Source organism: Mus pahari, chromosome 4, assembly GCF_900095145.1.
Source record: "Mus pahari chromosome 4, PAHARI_EIJ_v1.1, whole genome shotgun sequence".
Taxonomy (NCBI): Eukaryota; Metazoa; Chordata; class Mammalia; order Rodentia; family Muridae; genus Mus; species Mus pahari.
In genome coordinates this window covers 9704520-9728839 of record NC_034593.1, presented here as the reverse complement: position 1 = coordinate 9728839, position 24320 = coordinate 9704520, and the positions used below count along the sequence as shown (strand labels likewise).

The 24320-nt window shown below is 37.3% G+C and overlaps 1 protein-coding gene across 9 annotated transcripts in view; it reads right to left on the bottom strand.

Annotated features, from left to right (window-relative positions):
• Positions 1–24320, bottom strand: part of Ralyl (RALY RNA binding protein like) — a 683608-nt gene that overhangs the window by 31942 nt on the left and 627346 nt on the right. For 6 of the 9 annotated variants that reach the window (XM_021196091.2, XM_021196090.2, XM_029537400.1 and 3 more), the window contains one exon: positions 11725–11897. The exons of the other annotated variants lie outside the window; for them this stretch is intronic. In XM_021196091.2, the coding sequence (XP_021051750.1) occupies positions 11725–11897 (173 nt within the window). The remainder of the gene's footprint in view (positions 1–11724; positions 11898–24320) is intronic. 9 annotated transcript variants of the gene reach the window in all.

Below are 24320 nucleotides of genomic sequence, written 5' to 3'. Positions count from 1 at the left end.
TGTGCTCTAGGTCACTGACATATGTGTGGATCAGTGACTCCTCATGTACTAAGATGGTCTGAAAGAGATGACACCTATCCCAGACAGAGGAAAAGGAGTTAGGGTTATCTACGTAAGGAACAGCAGCGTATGTGGTGGATTAAATTATAATTAATAAACAAAGAATTTAAAAAAAAAAACAAATCCAATACCCATTTATCCTGCATCCCGTACAGTGGTGGGGTACTAAACAGTGACAGCCTGGAGAGAGGAAAACCAGCTCTACGTGGACTTCCTATCTAACAGGGTATGCTGCGTTGAGTATGCTAATGGAGAGTTTGTGGGGTTTATCTCCAGTCAGCAACATCAGGAAGCTTTTGTAGGAGTTGTAGGGTTAGAATTGAGTAGTTATGGATCCTCACCAGGACAAGTGCAGAACAACATTCTGGGAAAGGTCTGCAGACCTCCCCTAATTCACTTTTGATGTTGTTTGCTTAAATGTAATGATGCAGCTTTGGTATTCTCAATGGGGACCATTCTCAAGAAGAGAGCTGCAGTATCACCGGAGACCCTTTCCGCTTTGCATTTTCTAAACGGAAAGGTTTGGTGTGCTTACTTCCCCAGAGAAGTAACCTGTTTGCCTTTCCTTTCTTGAGTGTTTGCGAGGTGCTGAACCCCAACGTTTGTAACCCTGATTATGCATGAAAACCTCTGTAAGTCTCACTTTTCAAAGTTCTTGTCCTCTTCTTATGCTGAGAGGTTTTACTTGTACAAAGGTTTCACCATACGATCCTCCAAGTTCCACTTTTCCACAATGCACGAGCAACTCCCCAGCAGCTTATCTTAACTTTCAAGGTTTCCTTTTCCCTCTATTGTTCTCTCTCATGGAACCAACCTTGAGCTGTCTGTGTAACTTGAAAGTTGCCTGTAGGGCTCTTGTGAGAGTAATGAATTAAGTCACGACTTGTGTCACTATCTTAAACTTTGCAGCTTTTCCTTTAGTTACGAACTGGCTCAAATATCAGAAACTTTGCTCAGGAGTTGGGTTATTTAGCTCCGTCTTGTGGACACTCGTTCACAATGCCCGGCTACATGTCTCAGGTTAGTGCACCTAATGCCCTGCTTTGTTTCAGTCTGAAAGGCTCCAGCATCTCTGCTCCTTGGTTCAGGGAGAATTCCAGCAATCCTGCCTCATTCTTCAACGCTTTAAAAACTGGAAATACCTGGGCCTTTAGTAATTTTTTGAAAGAGCTTTATCATTGATATTTCCTTAAAAACTTATTTTATGAATACAGGTACTTTTTCTAAATATATGTCTGTGCATTATGTGTATGTCTGGTTCCTATCGGTTCTAGGAATTGAACTTGAGTTCTCTGGAAGAGGAGTCAATGATATTAATTGCTGAGCCTTTTCTTCAGCAGCCTACAGTTGTTCTTTCAACAAATAAATGGATGGATGGGAAAGAAAATGTGATTTCTAAGGCTTCTTCTTCTTCTTCTTCTTCTTCTTCTTCTTCTTCTTCTTCTTCTTCTTCTTCTTCTTCTTCTTCTTCTTCACATACTCAAATAGTTTATAAAAGAATTTGATGAAATTGAAAATCATAAATCATTGCAGACTCTGACTAATACTGTCTAAAATACAAAGCCATAAAGAGACTAAAGTTCTTTTGAATTAAGTTAATTGGCAACTACTAAATTGAAGAAGAATTTAATAAGACAAAATCAAAATATATCTCAGGATATTATACTTGCTTGTTGAATGCATTCTTGTGAAATAAGGAATAAAAAATTTCTAGCATTCTAAAGTTCCTTAAAGATACAATGCTCTTTAAAAAGCTAAAATTTCTGGAAATGCAGTAACACTTTGTGGAGAGCTTCACTTGCAAAAATAGAAGATTAGAGGTTCTACCAGCTTCTAAATTCTCATATTCATGGTATTTGGAGGTGGTGGTATGGGAGGAATAAGGGTCTGTTAAAGCTATGTCAGTGGGAACATACAATGAACTATAGTCTTTATGAAAAAAGGAGAAATCTAAACCACCTAGCTATTTCGTGTTCTGAAAGGCATTTAATACATTCCACATAGATGTTAGCACAATGAACTAGGGCTTTCTATCTTCCAGAACTATATAACTAAATATATAACTAATCCAAAACAAAACTTTTACCTTCATAAGTAACACAGCTTGCATATTTTGTTATAGCAACAAAATGGACTGAACAATGAAAATAGCAAAAAGTAATAACAATGATTAGAATTTTCTTGTTAACGTTGCACCAGTGTTTTTATAGACTATATATGATCCATTTATTTTCTATCTAGAGGACTGTGAAAGGAGAGGGATATAGCTCAAGGTCAGAGCACCAACCTAGCATGAAGGGATATCTGAGCCTAAGCACTAATTCTCCCATCTCTCATTCATTCATTCATTCATTCATTCTCTCTCTCTCTGTCACACACACACACAGATACATACAATAAGACACACACACACAGATTAACAAATATATGCACAGACATACACACAGACATACACACAGGGAGATAATATACTTATAATATAGCTCTTTTATTCTAATTTCATAATAATAATAGTAATAACAATAATATCAGTGCTAAAAGGAATTAAACAATGTGCTCAAGAATAGCATACAATCTTTTTTCCATGTAGATTATCAAATAAAATTCAGAAAGTCAGTTGAATTTGAGGCCATTATAAATAAGTAACAAATGCTACTGTATAAGTATGTTCCATGGGATAAATATGATTCTGTCAGAAACCTCTTCATTATTATTCTGAAATGCAAATTAACTATGTGATCTGTATGTAATTGTTGCATCTGAAGACCCCATGTCGCCACCAGTCCACAAATATCTGCCCAGACCCCCAGGGAACTATACATGCTAATTTCTTCTACAGAAGCAGTTTCCAATTTACTCACTTGAAAACTGCATGGCACCTAGATATTCCTGCATCTGCCTTTGTTCCTGCTCCCCACAGTCTGAGGTGCTAAGTGTGGCAAGGCTGAGAGCCATGTGCCTGGAGGTCACACTGCTGATGGAGGTCACACAGCTGATGGAGGTCACATGGCTGATGGAGGTCACATGACTGATGGTGGCTCAGGGGAGAGGATGAGGGACCAGCCAGAGAAATGATTACATCAGGTCATATGTGGCTTTGTGATATCAGTGAGTACTGGCTTTTAAGCAGGAGGTTATTGGTGATGTTTAAGTGGATCCATCTGGCCTGCCTTTAGCTTTCCAAACCCAAAGGCAGCTTCCCAGAGAACAATCTGAAGGAAGCATGGGTACTATCATGAATAGGAGAGAAAGGCTGGACCCCGGGGTAGTAACTCATCTTACTGTTCTTGATTGTGATATTCATATTCAGGCATCAAATCTGGGGTCTGAATATGTTTTCAACATGAACTTAAGCCAGGGCTATTATTCTCCTAGGTTTAGTACAGAATGACGTTTGGCTTCTTTGATACAATGAGTCTGAAAGGGGCCTGGCGCCACCTGCTTTCTTTGGATGCTTTTTTTTTTTTTTTTTTTTTTTTTTTTTTGGTGGAGGTGGGAACTATGTTAGCCGAGAGCAGCACCCTTCACAGAAAGCCGAGCTGGGGATTTTAACAAGGCTGTATTATCAAGAGGAAAGCAGGTAGTGGGAAGATAAGAGAAGCATTTAATCATACTTGATTCTGACTGAGTTGCTTCTCAACCCCCCGGAATGTCTAGGGGAGATTCTGAGGGGGGAAGGCACTGTGGCTGTGAAAAGGCTTGATATACATCCACTCCTTCTACTATTAATGTGCTGTGAATAAAGTTACTATGCCAAGTTCAGTCTGGCTTGGTAACCTTGAGGTTACCAAAATTAAAAGAAGGGAAAGAAGATAATAAAATGACAACATAAAATGACACAAACATTTACCACAAAGACTTAACTAATTTCTAATTGCATCTTTGTAACAGCGTCTCAAGACACTTCAGTGCTTCCTCACAGCAAGGCCTGATCACAGAAGTAATTGCTAACTCTGCTTTACAGACAAAAGCACTGAGTCCTGAGAGGTCTCAGATAAGCAACTTCTCGAGTCACCTGGGTTTGAACTTATTTGGCCAAACACTGCAGACAGATGTCTGGGTTATGAATATGCTACCCAATGACAGGGGAGAAAATTTTCTGATAGGCTACACAAAGTTCTGAAATTAAAACCATTTAAACTGTTAACATCAGGTGGATAGTCAGAAGCTGTTTACAGCTGGCTCCTGAACCAGCAACAATGACATCTCTAGGCAGCATGCTTGCACGTTGCCATGGCACCTATCACACACACCCTCTGTGCATGGGTTTCCTGTGTCATGGCCCCCCTACCCATAGCTCTTTTTCTCTCCTTCTTCACTTCTTCCCCCTCACAAACCCCTCAGAGGAGCCTTTGTAAAAGCCTCCCACGTGAGACCTGGGCTGGTTTTCCAGAAGTGCGCAGTTTCATCTAACATTATGCAGACTCTCTTCCAGTAGCCTGCATCTTCTGGTAGCCTTCAGTCGCTTCCTTCTGCTTCTCAAACCACTTGAAAAGGTTAGAGAACGACTTCTTCATGGAGTTCAGGTCTGCAGTAAGTTGGCCTCTCTCTTTTAAAACCTTTTGGATTTTGTCTTCAGCCAGTTCCTTCTGAACTGTGATTGATTTGTACCCGATCTTCTCAAAACCACCCATGATCTTCCTCATCTTCAAATACTTCATGTTGAAGTCGTCATCCTTGCTTTTTAGCTCCACGTTCTCCTGCTGTATCATATTCGCCTCTGCATCCAGGTCTCTCTGGCTGTACAGCAGCACATCCACAGTGGGAGCAACAGGGAGGAGACCTCTGCGCTCAAGGACACACAGGGGTGGGGCAGACACAGAAACATCCAGAGCTACCAAGAAATCTAAGTCTACAAGCTTGACTTCTATCAGATTTCCAGAGCCAGACTCCTTTGTATCTTGTGTACTATTTGTTTCTGGGACTATTGGTATTGGCCACAAAGGACTCTCATTCATAAGGGGGTCAAATTTCAACTACAAAAACTGCTTCCTCCAGGCTGACTCCTTAACCATGGAAGTTCCAAACTGCTCTAGTTAATCCACTTCAGCGCCAGTACCTAGAACTTCTGCTGGGTCTCTAAAGCTTTTGGGGGGGAGGGGTGGTGGTGGTGGTGTCCAAGACAGGTTCTAGTTCCAGATGGGAAGGCTCCAGCACTGGATCAATAGGAGGGATCACTAGCCTACTGTCCAGCTTTTACTTAGCTTCGCTCTAAACCCTCTCTTTGCTCCTCCTCTATCCCAACTCAGCTCCTTCTAGCTATGAAACCTCTCCCGGATGACGCTAACAATCTTTGATCCAGCTAACAAAGCTCCCCCTTATCACTGTAAACTTGTCTCTGCAACCTCTCCTAATACCCCAGCCTCCTCAGCTTCTTGTTCTCACCAGACTTCCTGAGAGCCTCCTTGCAGGGCTTCTCCAGACTCACCCCCCCCCCCAGCTGCAGACCACTCTAGTGGTCCTACCCACGTTCTTACTTCCCAGTGATTTGTAATTCTAATAGGTGCATTTTCCTTTAGCCAGCATTTTAATTTAAATGATAACAAAAGGAGCAAAAGTAAGGAGAACATCCAGGTGAAGATCTTCACCATGATAAAGAAAAAGAAGTTTCAAAAGAGGAGATATCTCCTCCCTTGCTTATAAACAAAGACCAAAAATATTGATCAGAATGCTCTGTGCTTTTCCTTTCTCGGTGGTTTTTACCACAATGTTTACTTTGAGTGTTATTCAATTGCAGGATTAGATTGTGGTCAGATATTTCCCATTATGCACAGAAACTCAATAGCTGGAAGACTCAGGTGGCTTATTGCTTAGTTGAACGCGTTGTTAAATCCTGGACGATGAATTACAACCTAGTACTCAGCATGCCTAAGTACCACAAGCCCAGCCTGGTAATTCTTGGCTCTTACCACCTTGATTAGACTGCTTGTAGACATCAAAGGTAAACGTCATTACAAACAGAATTCAAACGAACTCGAATTCTCTTTAATCCGTTCAAATGCATTTGCTCAGCCGTAATATCACTAGGACATTGATGGTTTTGCTTTGTGGGTTCAACACTCAGCCTGATGCCTGAGCTGCTTCCCAGAGAGATTCAGCCAGCACTGTTTGCAACCACAAGGTGGCAGATATAAATTGGGCAAGAAAAATTTGCACTTGGGAAGAACTGTCTTTGTGAACTAGCACAAAGCTAAGTGCTTTTTTTTTCTAGATACATTTACTTTTGATTCTATTAATTTCTATAAGAACAATCTAAGTTTGATGGAAGTAAAGAAAGAGAATGGAAGCACTCGAACAGGAAACACCTTATTTATGAATTACCCATCTTGTCACATAAAATATATAACCATCTGCATTTTCCTCTTTGAATGTGTATGTGTGTAGTGTGTAGATATGTGTCCATATATGTCATAGAAGCTACAGGGGGACATTCAATGCCCCTTGTTAACTTTCTCTATCTTATTCTCTTCAGAAAGAGTATCTTACTGAGTCTAGGGCAAGGCTGACACCAGTAAGCCCCACCAAGTCCCTATGTCTGTCTTGAATATGACTTGAACATGAGGGTTACAGACATACACCACCATGCTTAGCTTTGACAGAGTTCTGAGGGTTTGAATGCAGGTTATCACAGCTTTGCAGCAAATATTCTCACCTCCTAAGTCATCCCCAAAGGCTTCAAAAGTATTTCAGTTTTAATTAGGTATTCTTCGAAATTATATAAGGACAGTAGAGGGTGATCAGAGATTTCATTCCTTGACAGAAGTACTATTGTCTCTTCAGTTTGTCACCTTTCAAGATGGAGCTCCCTGCGCCTCCTACCAGGATTCTTTACTGACTGTGCTCAAGGTGTGCTATTCTATTTGTCTCCTAAGAGCTATTTCCCATGTTGCTTTCACTGCCTTTCATTCTTTCTTATCCTTCTGGCCTGTGGCCTTAACAATCAGGAAATTCTTATCCTTTAAAAGGTAAGATTTTCATTCTTTTTTTTTTTTTTTTTCTTTACAACACAAGCTCACGATGTTCATTTAATGAAATTTGTAAATGTTTGCTGGTGGGTATATTTAAAGGTAAGAATAGAATGACATGTTGATAGTGTGCATATAGCACATTAGTGTGAAGTTTAATTTTAAATAAATTCTAATTTGCTTTTAATGTTCTAATAATCAGTATAGAGTACTTTAGCACCATAGATTTTAGCTTTGAGGTGGTTTCTAATAAATAATGGAAATCAAGACTGCTTTTTAGTGCATAAAAGGAATTTGTCATGTCTCTAAGACACTGAGATGCTCAAGAAGTCATTTTCTTAGATACATAGTTCCACATTTGAAGCAGTCACTGCAACTATTTTTGCAAGTTTTGACAAGTACTATACTCCTTCTCAGTAGGTTTCTAATGATGCATGATTAGATTGACATGCAATTTGACATGCAATATTTTTTTTTTCACTCTGTGGATATTCAGTGGATGTTGCTTGGCAGCCAATGTACATGTTCTCATCTCGTTCCACACAGGACCTGTCAGCCATAGCACTAGCTCATTGTGTTGGGCCGTGGTTGGTTTAGATTCAATCCCCAATTCCCTGTTCACTCTCCAGGAAAAGAATTGTGCTTCTGCTTGAGTAACCTCCTGGGCATTTCTGAAAGAGATTGTCTTTTCACTTCTGTCACCTGCTACTTTGCATCATCGTGTCATCTCTCTACACACCTATAATATCCTCTGTTATAGCAAAAAAAAAAAAAATTGTACTTTTACTTCCATTTATTTGAGCATCAGGGATGAACTGTTTCATGTGGCTGAATAAAGAGACAAACAGTATAAATAATACCAACGAGTGTGTTCCTGACTGATCACTAGGAGGGACAAACTCCATAGTTTCTATTTCTGTATGAAGTTCTCACCATTAACATATCTTCATTTATTTTATTTCAAATCCCAGGACAAAGTTCAGTACCAAATATAACAGTATTTAATTATTTAGCTCCCCAAGCTTCCAATTAGAGAGCAAATCTTCAGTGTGAAATCTCAGTGCTTCTAGGCACAATGTCTCTGGTCAGTCACTTTGTTAAGACCTGAACTTATGCACAGGGCTACACGATCAAGTCCTGTCCCATTAGACATGTTGCTTCTCTGATCCATGACTACTCAGAGATAAGGTCAAATGTAATAGATTTCAGATTAGGGCTAGGAAGGTAACTCAGTCTGTAAAGTTTCTGCTATACAAGCATAAGGAGCTGAGTTAGGATTCTCAGAATCCATGTGAGAAATTCAGGCAAAAAGAATGTAACTCTAATTCAGGAGTGGTGATAACAACAGGCAGATCCCTACAGTCCTCTGACCAGACAGTCTAGCCAGTTGATGAGCTCCAGGTTCAGTGAGAGACTCTGTCTCATTACATACAGTGGAAAGACAGCAAAGAAGGCGATACTGACCTCTATCCCCATGACAATTTGCAGGCAACATTTCTACCCACAGAGATGTACCTGAACATACATGGGCTTACCTACATAACTCTGCACACACATATGCACACATGCACACAAGCACATGAAGAAATTTCGGACTTAATCTTACATTGTAGCACACAATAAGCTGAAGACTCAATAAAGTTATTTGTTTAGTTATTCTATTGGACTAGGTGAGAAATCTGGGACTAAAACTAGATATGCAACCTCTTGTTTGTCAGTCCTCAATCCCTTAGTTCTTTGAGTGTGAATGATATCATGACAGTTGAGATGATCTGTTCCTCACTCGGTTCTCAGTTCTTGGATTTTCATCTGTGGTGACTTTTGATCCTGATACCTCCACTGTAACCTCCTATGAATCGTGTTATCACACATACTTCTGACCTCAGTACTGAAGCGGGTAACTCGATCTTATCCTACTTGCTCCATCCCATATTCTCTATTCTTTAACCACTTTGGCACTTTTCTTCCCCCTGTGCAGGTTTTGAGGAGCTACTTTTGGGCAATTCTTCATTTGGGTTCTATGGCAACAGCAAGCAGCAGGAAAGCCTTTCATATTTGCCTTCATTTTGTATCTGTTTTCTTTAGAGGGGGCTGGGAATACATTTCCACTCAATTTTGCACATATATATGTTCAATCACGCAAGGAGGGCCTGTCTCAAAACTGGTGACACTCAAGCTATCTCATCCTCTTATAGGGGTTAAAGCAATAAGTCAAGACTAACCCAAGCATCTTACTGTCAGTTTTAAGATTTTTATTTCTACATTCCCCTCAAAAAGACACCTGAAAATCTAGTCCTCATACAAAGCCTGAAGCCCTCTGACTTCTAGGAATAGAAAAATCTCTCAGACAGATCAGCCTTATGAAAAGCCCCCTCTTACATAAGACCAAATGTTTCAGGGGAACCAGACTGATTCTCTCTGTGACAAGGATATCCCTAGAACTACCTGAAGAAGTAGAACAAAAGATCAGCACAGAGGCTACCAAGGACTGCTTAGCCACGCAGAACCCCTTCCCCTCCCCCAGTTCTCCCTCTAAGTAAACTAGAAGTTCAAGTCATACCCAGAATGTACTGAATGCTTGGCTTTCCTTCATGGACATCTAAGTTATAAGAGTTTCCTGCTATTTCCTGTCGTTTGCTTCATCTAGGGATGGGGCCAATCGGATTGGGCCAAAGTATTTCTGTTGGATATGCAACTCTCATTGGGCTGTGATTTGGGGGCAAAATTAATATATAGGAGAAAAGGAAAAATAATATCTTTTCATTGTCATAATAACCATGTATATGGGTGATAATGTTTACTTAATGAGGAAGACTTGGAAAGGCAGTAGAAAAAAAACTAACAAATTTCTGGCCATGTTGTCTGAAATATTTATTGGATAGCAGTATGGGGTCAGTCATGGTTAGTTAATAATAATAGTTAATAATAATGAAAAGTACTATCAAGTAATGAGAAATAGAAATGTAGATTTAGAGATCTTTAGTCTGGAAAATACTTGAAGCTCTGATATTCTATGAGTTCAACTTGGGAAAGTGACAGAAATAGTAAGTACAATGCTCTGTCCTACTTAAATGAGGACTACGTAGGGGATATGTCTAGGAAAATAAGCTGACATTGAAGACATGTTAAACAGTGGAAATCTCAGAGAAGAAGGAAGTGGCTATTTACACACAACCCTGCTGAGAAACAAATGAAGAGAGGCAGCCATTGGTAACAGTACCATGAGATCCTCCTAGCAGATCCATCAAAGGAACACTGAAAGAGATGTCAGGTGAAAACAAGCCTGGAGATGATGTTACTGCGTTAGGGTTCTGTCTATGAAGGCACTGAGAAACCTTTATTTGTTCATCCTTCTTGTCTTTGATCAATACATTTCATTATAATTCTAAAACACTGGGAAGACAGCATATTTTGAAAACCTCAATCTGAAATGACCTTTTAAAGAAAACATGGTAATTGTTGGAAGTTTATATTTGAAAAGCTTAAACGAATGTCCCATTGCATTTAAATAAAGCTGGATATTAAAAATCAATATAGAATTTTGATTTATTACAATTTCATTGAATTGATTGATAGGTTAACCACTATGTTAAACAACAGTGACAATAACCAAAATATAAAAATAGGTTTTATAATAAATGAGAATATAATATTACCTGGAAGAACCTATTATTATATATCTAGCAAATATAGTTATATATAAAATATGTGAATAAGATCATCTATAAATATTGGATTAATCACATATTCAACACATACCTAGACATACACTCACACACACAAATATTCACACTATCTTCCGTCTTTATTAATCAGTTTCTTTGAAATATAGTATTTAATTTCATGGTCGATAAAATATCAACATGTTTTTACCAAGTGTCTGGTGTAGTTGTCAAGGAAAGTGTATTTGTGAATGAACAGTGTACTAATTTCAACATTGTGGAAATAAAATTTTAAAAATCAGGTCTTAGCTAAATTCCCAAATAATAATAATTGATTGTCAAGCAATATTGACACTGGAAATAATGAGGTGACAACATACTAAGGGGTCACCACGGAAGGCCCATCATGGAGAGGATAGCTGTGAAGCAGATAGTGAATGTGACTCTATCAGTAAGTAAGACTATGAATTAAGCGAAGCCCAAAAACATGGTTCAGTGGGTAAGTCCTTGCTGTAAAGACTGACAACCTGAGTGTTCTAAATGGTGGAAAATGAGTACTGACTGCAGCAACTTGTTCTCAGATCTGCATACATGTGTGAAAGCATGTGTGTACATGCGTAGACAACATAAATAAACGTATAAAATTTAAACAAATTTGAAAAGGAGGTTTCATGTGTCTATCAAGAGATGGTTTCTGTCACTAGCATATTATATCTGCCCACACATTTAACTGTACAAATGCAAAATCCATGATAAAGAATGAAGGGAAGAAAGTCTTTCATTTGGGACATTATGTATACCTAGTATTTTATATAGTACTTATATTTTACATTCACTTCACACTCATAATTGAAATTAATAAAAAAATGATTGAGCACTTGCTGTGTGCAAAGCACTATACTGATGTTCCCTGAAACATATTGATACAGGATTTAAAAAAGCCTCAAATGATTTAATTCTTATTTTAGAATAAATGGATCGATCAAATGCTACTGTTACCCAACAGATGTGGACACCCCCAAATATTGCATTCCTACCAGCTCGTGACCCCCATCTTCATCGAAGTCCTCCTCTACCCCATCAGTCATCTCTCCTCCATCCGCTTCTTGCCCTCCTTCAGCAGGCTCCTCTGTGGAGTGGTCTGCATTCTCTGACACACATTCGTCTTGGATCAGCTCTATACTCTCCTCCAATTGCTTCTTCTGAGCTTCTAGGGGGGAGAAAGCAGAGGACTACTGCCTTGGCTTGCTAGTAAGTCATTTGGAAAAAACGAAAAAAGCAGGGAACTCTTAAAAGGGGTGAGCTGTGAACAGCATGTAAAAGATAGGGATATTTTCAGTAATTTATTCAGTCATTTAATTACATGCATACATCTGCGTGTGGTAACATGTAAGCAAATTTATTTAAAACTGAAATTGGAAAAAATGAGGGTCTCTAGAAGGTAGGATTTATAAATAAATATTTAAATTAACAAGCTAATCTTCCTAAATACTTCACTTTATATGAGACTCTAAGAAGGACAGTCTCTGATTGAAAAGCTCTTGTGTCAGACTGTCATGATTTATTGCTTAGAGGGAATGTAGTGTGTTAGAAGGAAGAAATGATTGACCTGCCATGTGCCTATTCTCTCTCTCTCTCTCTCTCTCTCTCTCTCTCTCTCTCTCTCTCTCTCTCTCTCTCAATATAAGATAAATGTTTCCTTAGCTTTTAAAGTTTGATGCAGGAAATAGAAATGCTAGTATAGTGGTTTGCAAATAGTAAGTGCTCAACAAAAGAAGCTACATGCCACACTAGCACACTAACAGAACTCACTCCAATTTTCCAGGATTGGTACACTACAATCCTGGAATGCAGAAGTTCATACGTGGAATTAATGCTGACAACCTTTTAGTTATTTATCAATGGGCTTTTCTTCTCCTGTGAACATTCGAAGAAGCAATGGACATACAAGATCATATCTTGTTTCTCTGTCTGCAACTTTCCCCTGTGTGCTCACAGAAGTTATGCTGTTTTCAATAAGTTTGCTTACTGCTATTTTATGAAAGCATCATTCCACTGTTTGGCTTGAGCTTTAAATAGGCCTCACGCTGAGCTTACTTAGTCATCTTTCATGACAGTAAATATTCCTTAGAGAGTAAACACCAAGGACATTCATTTCCTATTTTTTTCATAAGGTGTGTTAAGAGGAAACTAACCATTGATCTATAAATGTTGATTAAATACAATAAGCATTTTAAAAAGTTTATTATATAAATATATGGGTAACTTTTCCTACACATTGCTGAATATCATCACAGTAATTTCTTCTATAAATAATTTCATCTATAAGTAATTTCTTCTATAAATAAATTCTTTCATTTTAATTCTACAAATAATAAATGTGATTAAAAATAGGCAGATAGGTCAGGTGAGACCTGCCTACTCCCAGATGTCAGTGTCCCAATGGTATTTAGGTAACTTAGCAGCACTGTAAATACCACGTTTCATTCTAAGTATTGCCATGTGATTATATCACATAAATACATACATTTTTTCCCTGACTATAAACAATGTGTCATGTGGAAAATATTTTATAGACTGCCAAGAATGGTACAAATGGGTATAATTGCATCAAAAGGAAATATTACATTCTCATTGTCTGTGTGTATATGTTGGTGGTTAAAAATCTTGCATATATCAGGCCTTGTTTCAATAAAATTATAATTATAGTACATAGTTATAGTAGGCATCTTAAAATGACCTACTTTTTTCCTAATACATCCACAGAATCTATGTACAATATTTTCCATCTATTTATCAGCCTTAAAGATAGCCTTACAGCATGTAGCCAATGTGGGCTTTGAGCCCAAGTGGGGCTTTATCTCCACATGTATATATGGCATGCTGATGAAACTGTGGGAGTGTAGACTTCTTCTTTTTCTCCGAAGGTTATGTGATTTAACCATGGAACATCCTCTGAGGCATATAAAGTAGTTATTATACTGCTAACCAAAAGTGTCTTGTTTTCTTTTTCTAAATCTAGGTAATTCTTACCCACGTTAAATTGGATCTTCTTACCAATGCCACAGTGTTTGAACTCTGTGGGAAATATGACCACATTCTCTTAAACTCTTTGCCAGACCCATAGGAGCAATAAAGAGATGTTCATTGCAAACTGAGGTTTATTTTCAGGTAATTGATTGATATGGTCTTTTATTATTTTATATGCCTTACAAGTAGAAGTGATGATATAAGTTATTGGGATATAAGACGTAGGGTACATATTTTTGCTTTTTACTATTTCTATGAATTGTAGTTGCCTTTTCTAAAAGGTAAGCTAAAATGTAACATTGAATTCCCCAAATAGCAATTTTTTGAATGATGAAAATATGTGACTGTGCCTTTCAACTTCTGGTACCACAAAAACACATGAGCATAAAAGCTCAAAACAATTCTAAAGTGAAACCTTTATTGATTATTTGATTACTACACAAATTGCCCTTGTCAAAAAATCTCTATTTATGATTTTTAAGAACATATTGAAAAGATAATGTTGTGCCTTGGCTTTCTCATGGCCTTCCTATTTCTGTTTAAACAAACATATATTACGTTGCTTGCTGTCTCTTTTATATACATACATATATATATATATCCATGGAGAGTATACTTAAAAGACAGTTTATTAATACAGATCAAGGTTGGAAAGACAAACCTGTAAGCTATCCTCACCCATTCATTCATTAACTAGAAAGCTTAAATGCTTAGGAGATATTATCTGAAAAACATAAAACCCTTAATTATGATGGTAATCAATTAATGGGAGTTTAACAGAAATGAGGCCAGTCTGCATTTTTGTAAGGTAAGGTCAGCATAGGTTATTGGCTCAGTGGGAAATGTCACATATACTGAACAATTATAGGACCCATGAATAAATCACACATGAAAGTGTGTGATTGAGCTGCTATTTTGCAGCCTGAAGATCAGTTTTGCTCCCTCAAAAAATCTTGTTGAATTAGAAGTAAAGGAACTGGTTCTTTAACTTTGGATATTTAACTTATTTCTTTTAGGAATGAATAGCAGTGTTCAGTTAATCTAAGTTTTGTAGCATTTGTTTTATCAGCATAGTTCTTTTCGTGTGGACATATGGGAAGAGGCATATGTATGCATTGTGTGTGTGCATTCATATTTATCAGTAGAGATTCTTTGTGGTAGAAATAATTGTATCTATCTTTCCTTTCCTTTTTTTTTCCTTTTGGTTTTCTAGCTTACAGCCTTACATGGAAATATTTTCTGAATATATTCATGAGTTTTTATCAAATAAATTAATAAAAACCTCTGTCTCCATTTCAAGTCTTCCTACACAAATAAAATGGCAGTTGCATTTGGCACCATAGTAGCAAACTAGAAGTTCTGAAGAATGAAAATGAACATTGCTGCTACATCCTGTCCCAAAGTCAATCACTAGAGAGCAGGTAGAATTTGGAGCCTGAAGTACTCTTACAGGAGAACTTTTCATGTTTGTATTGACAGTTCTGCAAATGAAAAATAACCCTCTTTGTTGGGTTATTTATGTTAAAGTGATGGATTACTTCTTGACCATAGAAATGAGTTAGTAATAGAATTTTGTTTAGACCTATGGACAAGGACTGCAAAAGCTAACCGTTAATGTTAAATATAAAATCCAGTGATATCTAAATTATAAGATTATTATAGAAAGAAAATATTTATAGTGAGCACAAGTTAGTGCTACAGTGAGTTCTAAAGTGCTGAGCATGTAATCGTCCTAAACATTAGTTCTTGGAACATGCTTCGGTAAAATAGTATTGCTCATTTTATACACAGGGAAACTGAGGCATAAATAAAACATATAAGAGTAAGAATCCACAGGAAGACTTTTGCCTCAACAGCCTCTGCTCTCTTCTAATGAATCATAGGATGTGGAGGCATTTATCAGACATGTAGGGAAAGAATACTTTGAATTGCTTCAAATAGAAAATAATCTCTAAGTTCAAGAATGAAGAAATATCTTCAGTTAGGGAACATATTTTAGTCAAACAATGATTATCAAAGGAAAATGCAAATGATTGGTATTTCTGATCAAGAGAAAAAAATATGACTTCAAATGACATGAAAAGAAATCATTTGATGTTAAATTTCTGTCCTCATATTAAAAATTTTCAATATAGCTAATATTACTTCAAAAGCTATATATGATCCAGGAAACAAGTTACAATTTTGTTGGGATTTGTCATCAAAGCATTTTTATTAAATTGCATTTTCTTCACAGTTATTATCAATGTGACTGAAAATTGGTTGAGGTGGCAATTAAGCTTTTTACATGCTGACTTAATTGTTAGATAATTACCAGCTGAACTGTACTTAGATAACAGAAAAGATTGTTATTACAAAAACACTCCCAGTTTTTGTTACTGCAAAACAATATTCTGCACTCAATCTTTTGCGTGCCAAGTTGAAGCTTATTTTTTAAATATTCTATTTTAAACAGTTATGAGTTTTAATTCAATGATTTAAAAATGTTGCTGCTAAATATTCAATTAATTGTGGATGCTATTAGTAGCAAACATAAATTTTAGGAAAATTACATATGAGAAATATATTTCGATTAAAATTTCAGTTACATAAATGAATTTTTAGAGAATAACCCCAAGTTATTCACAAAGAATCACTAAAACTTTAATGTGACCCATTTGAAAATTAACAGAATATTATGCTTACTTAAACATTACAATTTTGAAGGAGATATTGTTTCTCTCATTTGGTAAATTTTGTGAGAAATTTTCCAAATGTCTCACAACCAGTTAGATTCATTCTCTATGGGGTGTGCACCTAACTTTGTCTCACTCTTGTCTGTGATCTTCTGTTTCAATATCGTGAATTCACTTGCCACATGGAAGAAGAGCCATAGAGGAAAAAACCAAGAAGTGATGTTTCTTAAAGAGTGAATTGTGGTGATGGTTGCACCACTCAGTAAAACTGTCACATCACTGGATGATAGCCTTGGAGGGAAGCGTATGTGAAATGCACTTCAACAAGGCACTAAGGCACTGTGAGCACAGGAGACAGGATTAACATTGGGCACGGGCAGTGGTCTTGGGGAAATCAGAGCTGTGGAGTGGGAAACAGCAACTACTGGAATAATAGAAGGTAATGTTCAAGTTTGTGAATGGAATTGACAGGATTTACAGAGTAGTGATGGGACACAGACAGGACACAGAAGAAAATGAGATCTAAATTGAAGTAAAGGCATAATAGTTCTCACCAAAAAAGTATTTGTGTTCCACTTTGTTTATCAAACTTCTTACTGATCCCAGGCACAGTCTCCCTCTCAAAACCTTCACTTTGAAAATGTTTGATTCTTCTTCTTCCTTTGTCTGTTTGAAATATGTGTATTGTCCACTTATGAATGTCCTCGATATCTAGGACCCGACCCTCCAACAGGTCATCATTGTATGGATGGATAGACTCCATTTCTCAGTCCATTTGGAGAGAAGAGCTCTACTTTGCTAAAGGCAACTATCAACCACAATTTGCCTAACCACATTGGCCAGGATCTGGCAACACCTTCCAGAATAACTCAAGCAGTTTGTGTAACATTTCTACATCTTCTACCCTGATCCTTAATCAGTTGAGTTCTGTGCCCAGCTCAGATTGAAATAGTCTTGAAAAGACTCTTCCTGATGCCTTGTGGTCAGTGTATAGGTGCTTTTACTGTATGTCTGAGGTTAATGTAGAAGATTCTTGACAGCCTTCCTTAAAGTTAATTTCTATATGAACATGCGGGTTTGTAGTCCGACAATAATTACTGTGTGAAGAGGAGCTCCCATTTGCCAACCATTTCCAGTTTTCGAAGGCTTTGGCTCCCCTTAGCTGATTATTTTAAATGTGACACCTTCTGCTTCTTATTACACTCCCTTTTACTCTTTCATGAATTATCTGTTGACACAATTCTCAATGTCTCATAGATATTTATTGGTCAAATAATTTCTACTCACTCTCCATCTCTCTAGGAAGTAGTATTGCAAGCTACATTTGGTCAGTTTTTACTTTAAGCTTGTAAATGTTTTGCACACCTAAGCTACGTGTATACTAAATACAATCTTCCTAAGCTTACTTTAAAAAGACTATTTTTTTTTACTTATAATTTACTTATAGTTAAAAATGCCTTATGTTTTCAGTAAGCTAGTTTCAAGGAACCACTCTAAGGACATATACAAGTGTATCCCTTTCCCACACAGATGTGCAAATTTATCTCCACCATGTGTTATTTTCTCAACTTCTTTCACTTTGTCTCCTCTCCTGAGATTTGATGCAATTAGTCTGGCTGATTTCTGTGGCTTGTGTCCCTGGTCTGGCTCATGTCTCTGATCTGGCTTGTGTTTCTGCAAATCTCATGACCAGCTTCTCTCTTAGGATCTCCTCCACAACCATCTCAAGGATTCCTTTTGCCCAGTTCATCACCAGGTTCCTGCTTGGGGAAAGCTGTACTTTCCCCTTTTCTCTCTTCTGTCTTTGTACTGAAGTGCATTTTCCCAGTACTATATGGGGAAACACTATAGCAAAGCGAGTATGAACATACAAGCAGAAAGAGGTACTTACTTTGCTTTTCTGTGCAAGATACTAAAACCCAGCTTCAGAATAAATAGGCATGGCAAGAGAAAAGGAGGAAAGGAAGAAAGGAAAGAAGGAAGGAAGGAAGGAAGGAAGGAAGGAAGGAAGGAAGGAAGGAAGGAAAAGAAAAAGAAAAAGAAAAAGAAAAAGGAAAAGAAAAAGAAAAAGAAAAAGAAAAAGAAAAAGAAAAAGAAAAAGAAAAAGAAAAAGAAAAAGAAAAGGAAAAAGCTAAAATCTAAAACACCTACCCAATCAGAATCTTACAACTATCTCTAAGAGATATTTTTACTTTATCCACTCCTATATTTGATTTCATTTGCTCCTAAGAACACTTGGCTCCTCTTGCTTCAGGTGGAGCCTGAATGACTTCTTTTGTGCTGGGCATTTGTAAATTGCTGAATGTTCCTATATTTCATTAAAGGTTCATATATCAATTTTCAATGTGTATTGTAACATTGTAACATGTAATTTGGAGCTAAGTCTTTTGGTACCTTGCATATCTGAAATACCTTTTATTCATCCTTATTCTTAGTAGTTTGGATATTAGAAATAAGTATTAGGCTGTAAGGTCTTTCACCAATACATACAGGGCACACCTCTTGTCTCTGTTTCTATCTCTGTCTCTGTCTCTGTCTCTGTCTCTCTGTATATCTCTGTCTTTGTTTCTGACTCTCTGTCTCTCTCTGTCTTTCTCTTTCACTCTGTCTGTCTCTGTCTCTGTCTGCCTCTCTCTCTCTCTCTCTCTCTCTCTCTCTCTCTCTCTCTCTCTCTCTCTCTNGTGTGTGTGTGTGTGTGTGTGTGCTTTCAGTTTTCAGGTTTTCAGGGTAGCTGGTGAGAGGTCATATTATCTGGCTTTTCCAGAAAGGGATTTCCTCTGTCATTTCCTCATTGTTTCAAGATACTTCCTGTGGCAAACTCTAGAACTGAGAGGGACAAGACTGGCTGACTCCATAGCAGGCTTCAAATTGGCAGTTAAAGAGACAAGGCCTAAATTTCTCTTGCCAAGAACTGGACAAGTCCAGGCAAGTCAGTTAAAAAATCCAGGCTTCAGGCAGCAAGTCAAAAACTAGAAACTGCCCAGCCACCTAGCCTAAAGCAAGAACAATGTGTCAGCAAGTTTCCAGACTTCCCCAGTTCCGCCCCCATGCCCTGGTAGTGGAATGTCCCTAGAGATGGAGTAAGATAAAGGCCACCTACCCTGGATTTCCTCAATAACAATTTCCAGCTCCCATGCCCTAGTAATAGAATGCCCTTAGAGATGGAGTAAGAGAGAGGCTATCTACTCTGGAATCCCCTAACGTGCTTTAAATCTAGTCTGAGTGCTCATTTGGTTGTCTCCCTGCTTGGTAATGGGGAGCATGCTGGATTTCTGCAGAATAAAACACTCTATGTTTACGTACTAATTGAGCCTGAGGTAACATTCCTGAGGGAATCATGGACCCTTACAGGATAACACAATAGCATGGTTTTATTTGCATATATTTTCATGTATTTATTTATTTAAGTACTCCATAGATCTTTTCAACCTGGTTAACCATGTCCTGCAGTTTCACTTTCTTTTTAAAATATGAGAATAGTTTTTGAATTATCTCCCCCTTTTTTGTTCAGTACCCTGTTCTATTTATTTATTCTATATTTTTATGTCCTTTTCATTTTCATGCCTAGCTCTATTATAGAGTTTCTCCCGAGTTCCTTCATCCTTGCTCTCCAATTTAATTATTTATGTTAGCTTACATTAATTTCTATAAACTTTTATGTACCCTTTGAATGCTGAGTTTAATAGTTTTGTTGTTATTTTATCAATACAGTACTTCTATCTCTCTTAGGATATGAATCAGTTTTTCTTGTTTTGTTTTAAAGGTTTTCTCTGTGCAATTTGTTTCCAGTGAGTACTTTGGTCTTTTCTTTTGGTGTTTGCTTTTCAAGTTGTATTCAACGTGGCAAGTGTTTTTCATAGTATTAGAGAACTATTAACATCATCATAGCTGCTATGGAAGCACAGAGGGTCTTTGTTTCTGCAGGGCTGTCTACTTGGCTTCCGACAAGGTGCCATGGCAGCCTTGGAGTATTTCTTCTTGAGTGTCTCTGTTTCCCAAATGAATATTCTCCTGGGATACTATGCATGTCTAATAAAAATGTGTAATATTTCCTTTTTTTTTCTCAAGTTTGCTTATTATACATCCAGTCTGATACCTATTATTTTAGCTTTTCTCTAGAAATGTGTAGTCCTCTGTCAAATTATAGCTGAGACAACTGAGAATGAGAAATTTGGAATTTTTTTCTTCTTCCCCAGATCTTCATGCATTCATATCTATTTCTGGGATACTTAGTATGCTTAACTTAGAGCCCTGCTTATGGAAATTCTGATATTAAAACTGGACTTGGACTGTTAGAAGGTAGTAAGTTCGATACATAAATCTCCTCTGTCATCTGATTTGTGAAATTTTGTTCTGTTTTCATTATGGCAGTGGAACTTCACTTCAAAGCGTTATTGTTACTATCAAGCAGTAAAAGAAAGAAGCCAAGTTCAAACCACTGAATCTAACTGGAAGCATCACCTGCTGCCTGCAAACTGCCAGTGAGAACAGGAATGTTCACAATGGGAATCAGTGGTCACAGCAGAGGCTAGAGAATGAAGATCTGCTCAGAATCCTTGCTTTGCATTCTGCAAACTGTTTGACTAGCTATAGATGACCAGAGATGAGAGACGTTAATAGTCCAGGATACATAATAAACTTACAAGACAATCAAATAAATGACTTGTTGATATTACTCTAGGAAGAGGATTTAGAGGTGATTTAATCAAGACTTTAATTCAGTTTAGATAAACTCATATATTAACCACATGTTCAAATGCTTTAGAAATGTATGAGTAATAGAAATCCTAAATATTTAGTTGACTGTTATATATACATGGAGTTAGACAACATGGAAAGAATGGCTAACTCGGGTAAAGCTAAATACACCTGGACTTCCGTAGAGCAGCCTACCAAAGGTTTGTTACAGGAAAATGTCACTAATCATCAAGCAGATAAAAACAACTGTGTGAGTTGCATGAACAATGGTATTAATTGTAAAGTTTTTCTAGGTCTAGAGGTTTTAACCCTGAATACCAGAGTTGAAAAATTCCATTATCCCCTAAGAAGTCTTGTACATTAACTTGACATTAACTTACAATATGACCATTTTTGAACATTACATGTTTATAATTCTTTACTGTATGAAAACATATGGGAAGGATACATTCATCCACTAAGACAAAAGTTCAATATACTTCAGTCTACCTCTCAGTTTAACACTGTAACCACCCAGGCAAGACTGCAGCTCAAGCATTAAGTATGCTTTTCAGAATAAATCTAGACCAAATAATTTCCTCGGTATTTTTGCATCAGTCTGTGATTAATTTTAATGTGAATGAATTCTGCCCATTGTGTGCTGCATGATCTCTCTTTTCTTATTACAGTTACCCTTCCTGGTTATATGACATCATGATGTAAGTCAGCCATATAGCTATATAAATTGTGTGTTTGTGTGTGTGTGTGTGTGTGTGTGTGTGTATGTATGCATAGAATAATTTACATTTAGTTCCTTCTAAAGAACATCTAAGAATGAAATCCAGTTATAGGTTAAACATATAAAGTGCTAATTGCTGTTTTCCATAATCTATGTTCATTGCATGTTTTAAAAGTTTTTTTGTTCAGTAGAAAAACAATATATGCATGGTGGAATCCTAGTAACCACAAATTTAAGTGTTTGGGTATGCATTTCAGGGCATTGTTGATGCCTATAATTTAAAAGATCTCAAGCCTTGCTACACATATGGTAATTGTAAATGACATTACAATGTGTAAAGTAGCTAAAGAAAATGTGAATTTATACATAGAAAGATTATAATGTTAAAATGAAGAGACACATAGCTATCTCTTACAGGCAACTTATGGTATAGACAGTTCATTATAATATGACTGTGTTTTATAGTGATTTTGTCTGAAAGTTTGAGAATTTGCTTTGAAGTCAGTGGCGAAACAAACCCCATCTAGCTCCCTCAGAACTTCCCCCATGTGGGGCCCAGGGCACACTCCACATTCTGTGGCAGTTTCTTCCTAGTCATCTATTTCCTTGCTCCCACTCTATTTATGCTGGAAACATTCCTTATTTCATAGCTAATACCAAGTAGGAGATGTGATATATAAAGAGCAATGATGAAGAATAAGTACTAGCTACCCAGTAATTAGCTTTCAACTAATTAAGCATTAAAATTAGTGCCCCTGGATTTAATAAGGAGGCTTTGAGTACCTTTTAATGAATTTTAATGCATTTCACTCTTCTCCCCACAACACAATGTTAACTCTTTCCATATAACTGATTTCTTTCCACCGAGAAAATACAGGAAGTGAAGAAGAGGATTGTGTTAGCTCCATAAATATAGATGGTATTCAGAAGACAATTAAAAGGACAATGAAGATACAAATTAAACACCTTCATTTTCTGTATAGCATGTAAAAGGAAGAGAGAGACGCCAACAGCAAGGCCAAGACTTGTCATTTATGAAAGAAACAGTCTCATGACTGGAAAAAGTTTAAAGACGAGCAAAGGCAAGATGACAGCGTTTATAAAAGGAAAATCAGGGCTTGAATTAGAGTGCTAACGTTTATAGATGATCTTCTAGCACGATCTGTGGCAGGTCTGATTCATTGCAGGAAACTGGAAGGTATAATATGCTGCAATAAGGATCACATTTTTCTCTTTGAGGTGATTTATATTTAAATGAGTTCTCTGTAATCCTTTAAACTGAAGTGCAAATTGGTTATCAAAGTCTTCTTTTGCTGTAAGGGTTGTTTTACATAATAATGAATTCTACAGAAGTTCCTCAAAGGGAAATATTGACTTAGGCAACATCACAGGATACTTCAGTAACAGCGACAGACACTTTAGATTATCATCGTAGACAATGCATCAAAACTTTTTGCAACTCTAAATATCTTTACTAAAAAGTGTAGGCAACCATAACTTTTCTCACTAGAAAATATGTGCTATAGAAATTTCAGTGGAAGTCGTTTGATTTACTCTATCATGACTTTCATATTGACATGCCGGGGAGAGTCACTGACTCCTCCTATTTAAAATAAGAGATATCTTAAAACACAGGTTGAATTACCTGATGTGATTTAGACTAGAAGTGTTCCATAGTTTGACCAGGAAGTAGGTTTTAATTATAGGCAAGTGTCAAAAGGTAGGCAGGCTCCTATTTACTTTAATTACTTAGGTCAAGAACCATAGGTTCTAGCCAGGAGCTTTATGTTCCAAACAAGAGCCTCAGCCACAATTCTAGTCCCCAAATGTTCTCATTATCTAAAAGTAGCCTAGTAGTCCCACTTAAGGGAAGCCAGGAATGCAGCCGTGAGAGAAACCGTGAGAGAAACTTGACACCTGGTCATAAGACCCAGGTAAGTCACAAATTGATTTATGCTGGAGAATCTTTGTTTGCAATATCTTATAAAAAAATTTAAAACATAAAAAAAAGAAGGTAATGTTCCCGCTGGGACTATAGGTTCCAGGGTTGGGTGGTACCCAAGGGAGGTTTTCCCTTCTCTGAACAGGAGGGGAGATAGTGGGGGGGGAGAGGGATTTGCCAGGGTGGGACTTGGAGGAGAGGAGGTACAGAGACTGTGTTTAGGATGTAAAGTGAATAAAAAATAAATTATTAAAAAAGAAAAAAAAAACTTTTCAAAGCTGTATTGTTCATTTATTTGATTTTTAAGAAGTGAAATTCCTAGGAAGTTATGTCCCACGTGAATCTTAGTAACACACACACACACACACACACACACACACACACACACACACACACGTAGAGTTATTAACATAATTCTTGGAGCAAGGGCAAGGCCTGAGAGAAACACACACAATACTTGATGAAAATCACAAGTCTCGGGCTGGTGAGATGGCTCAGTGGGTAAGAGCACCCGACTGCTCTTCCAAAGGTCCTGAGTTCAAATCCCAGCAACCACATGGTGGCTCATAA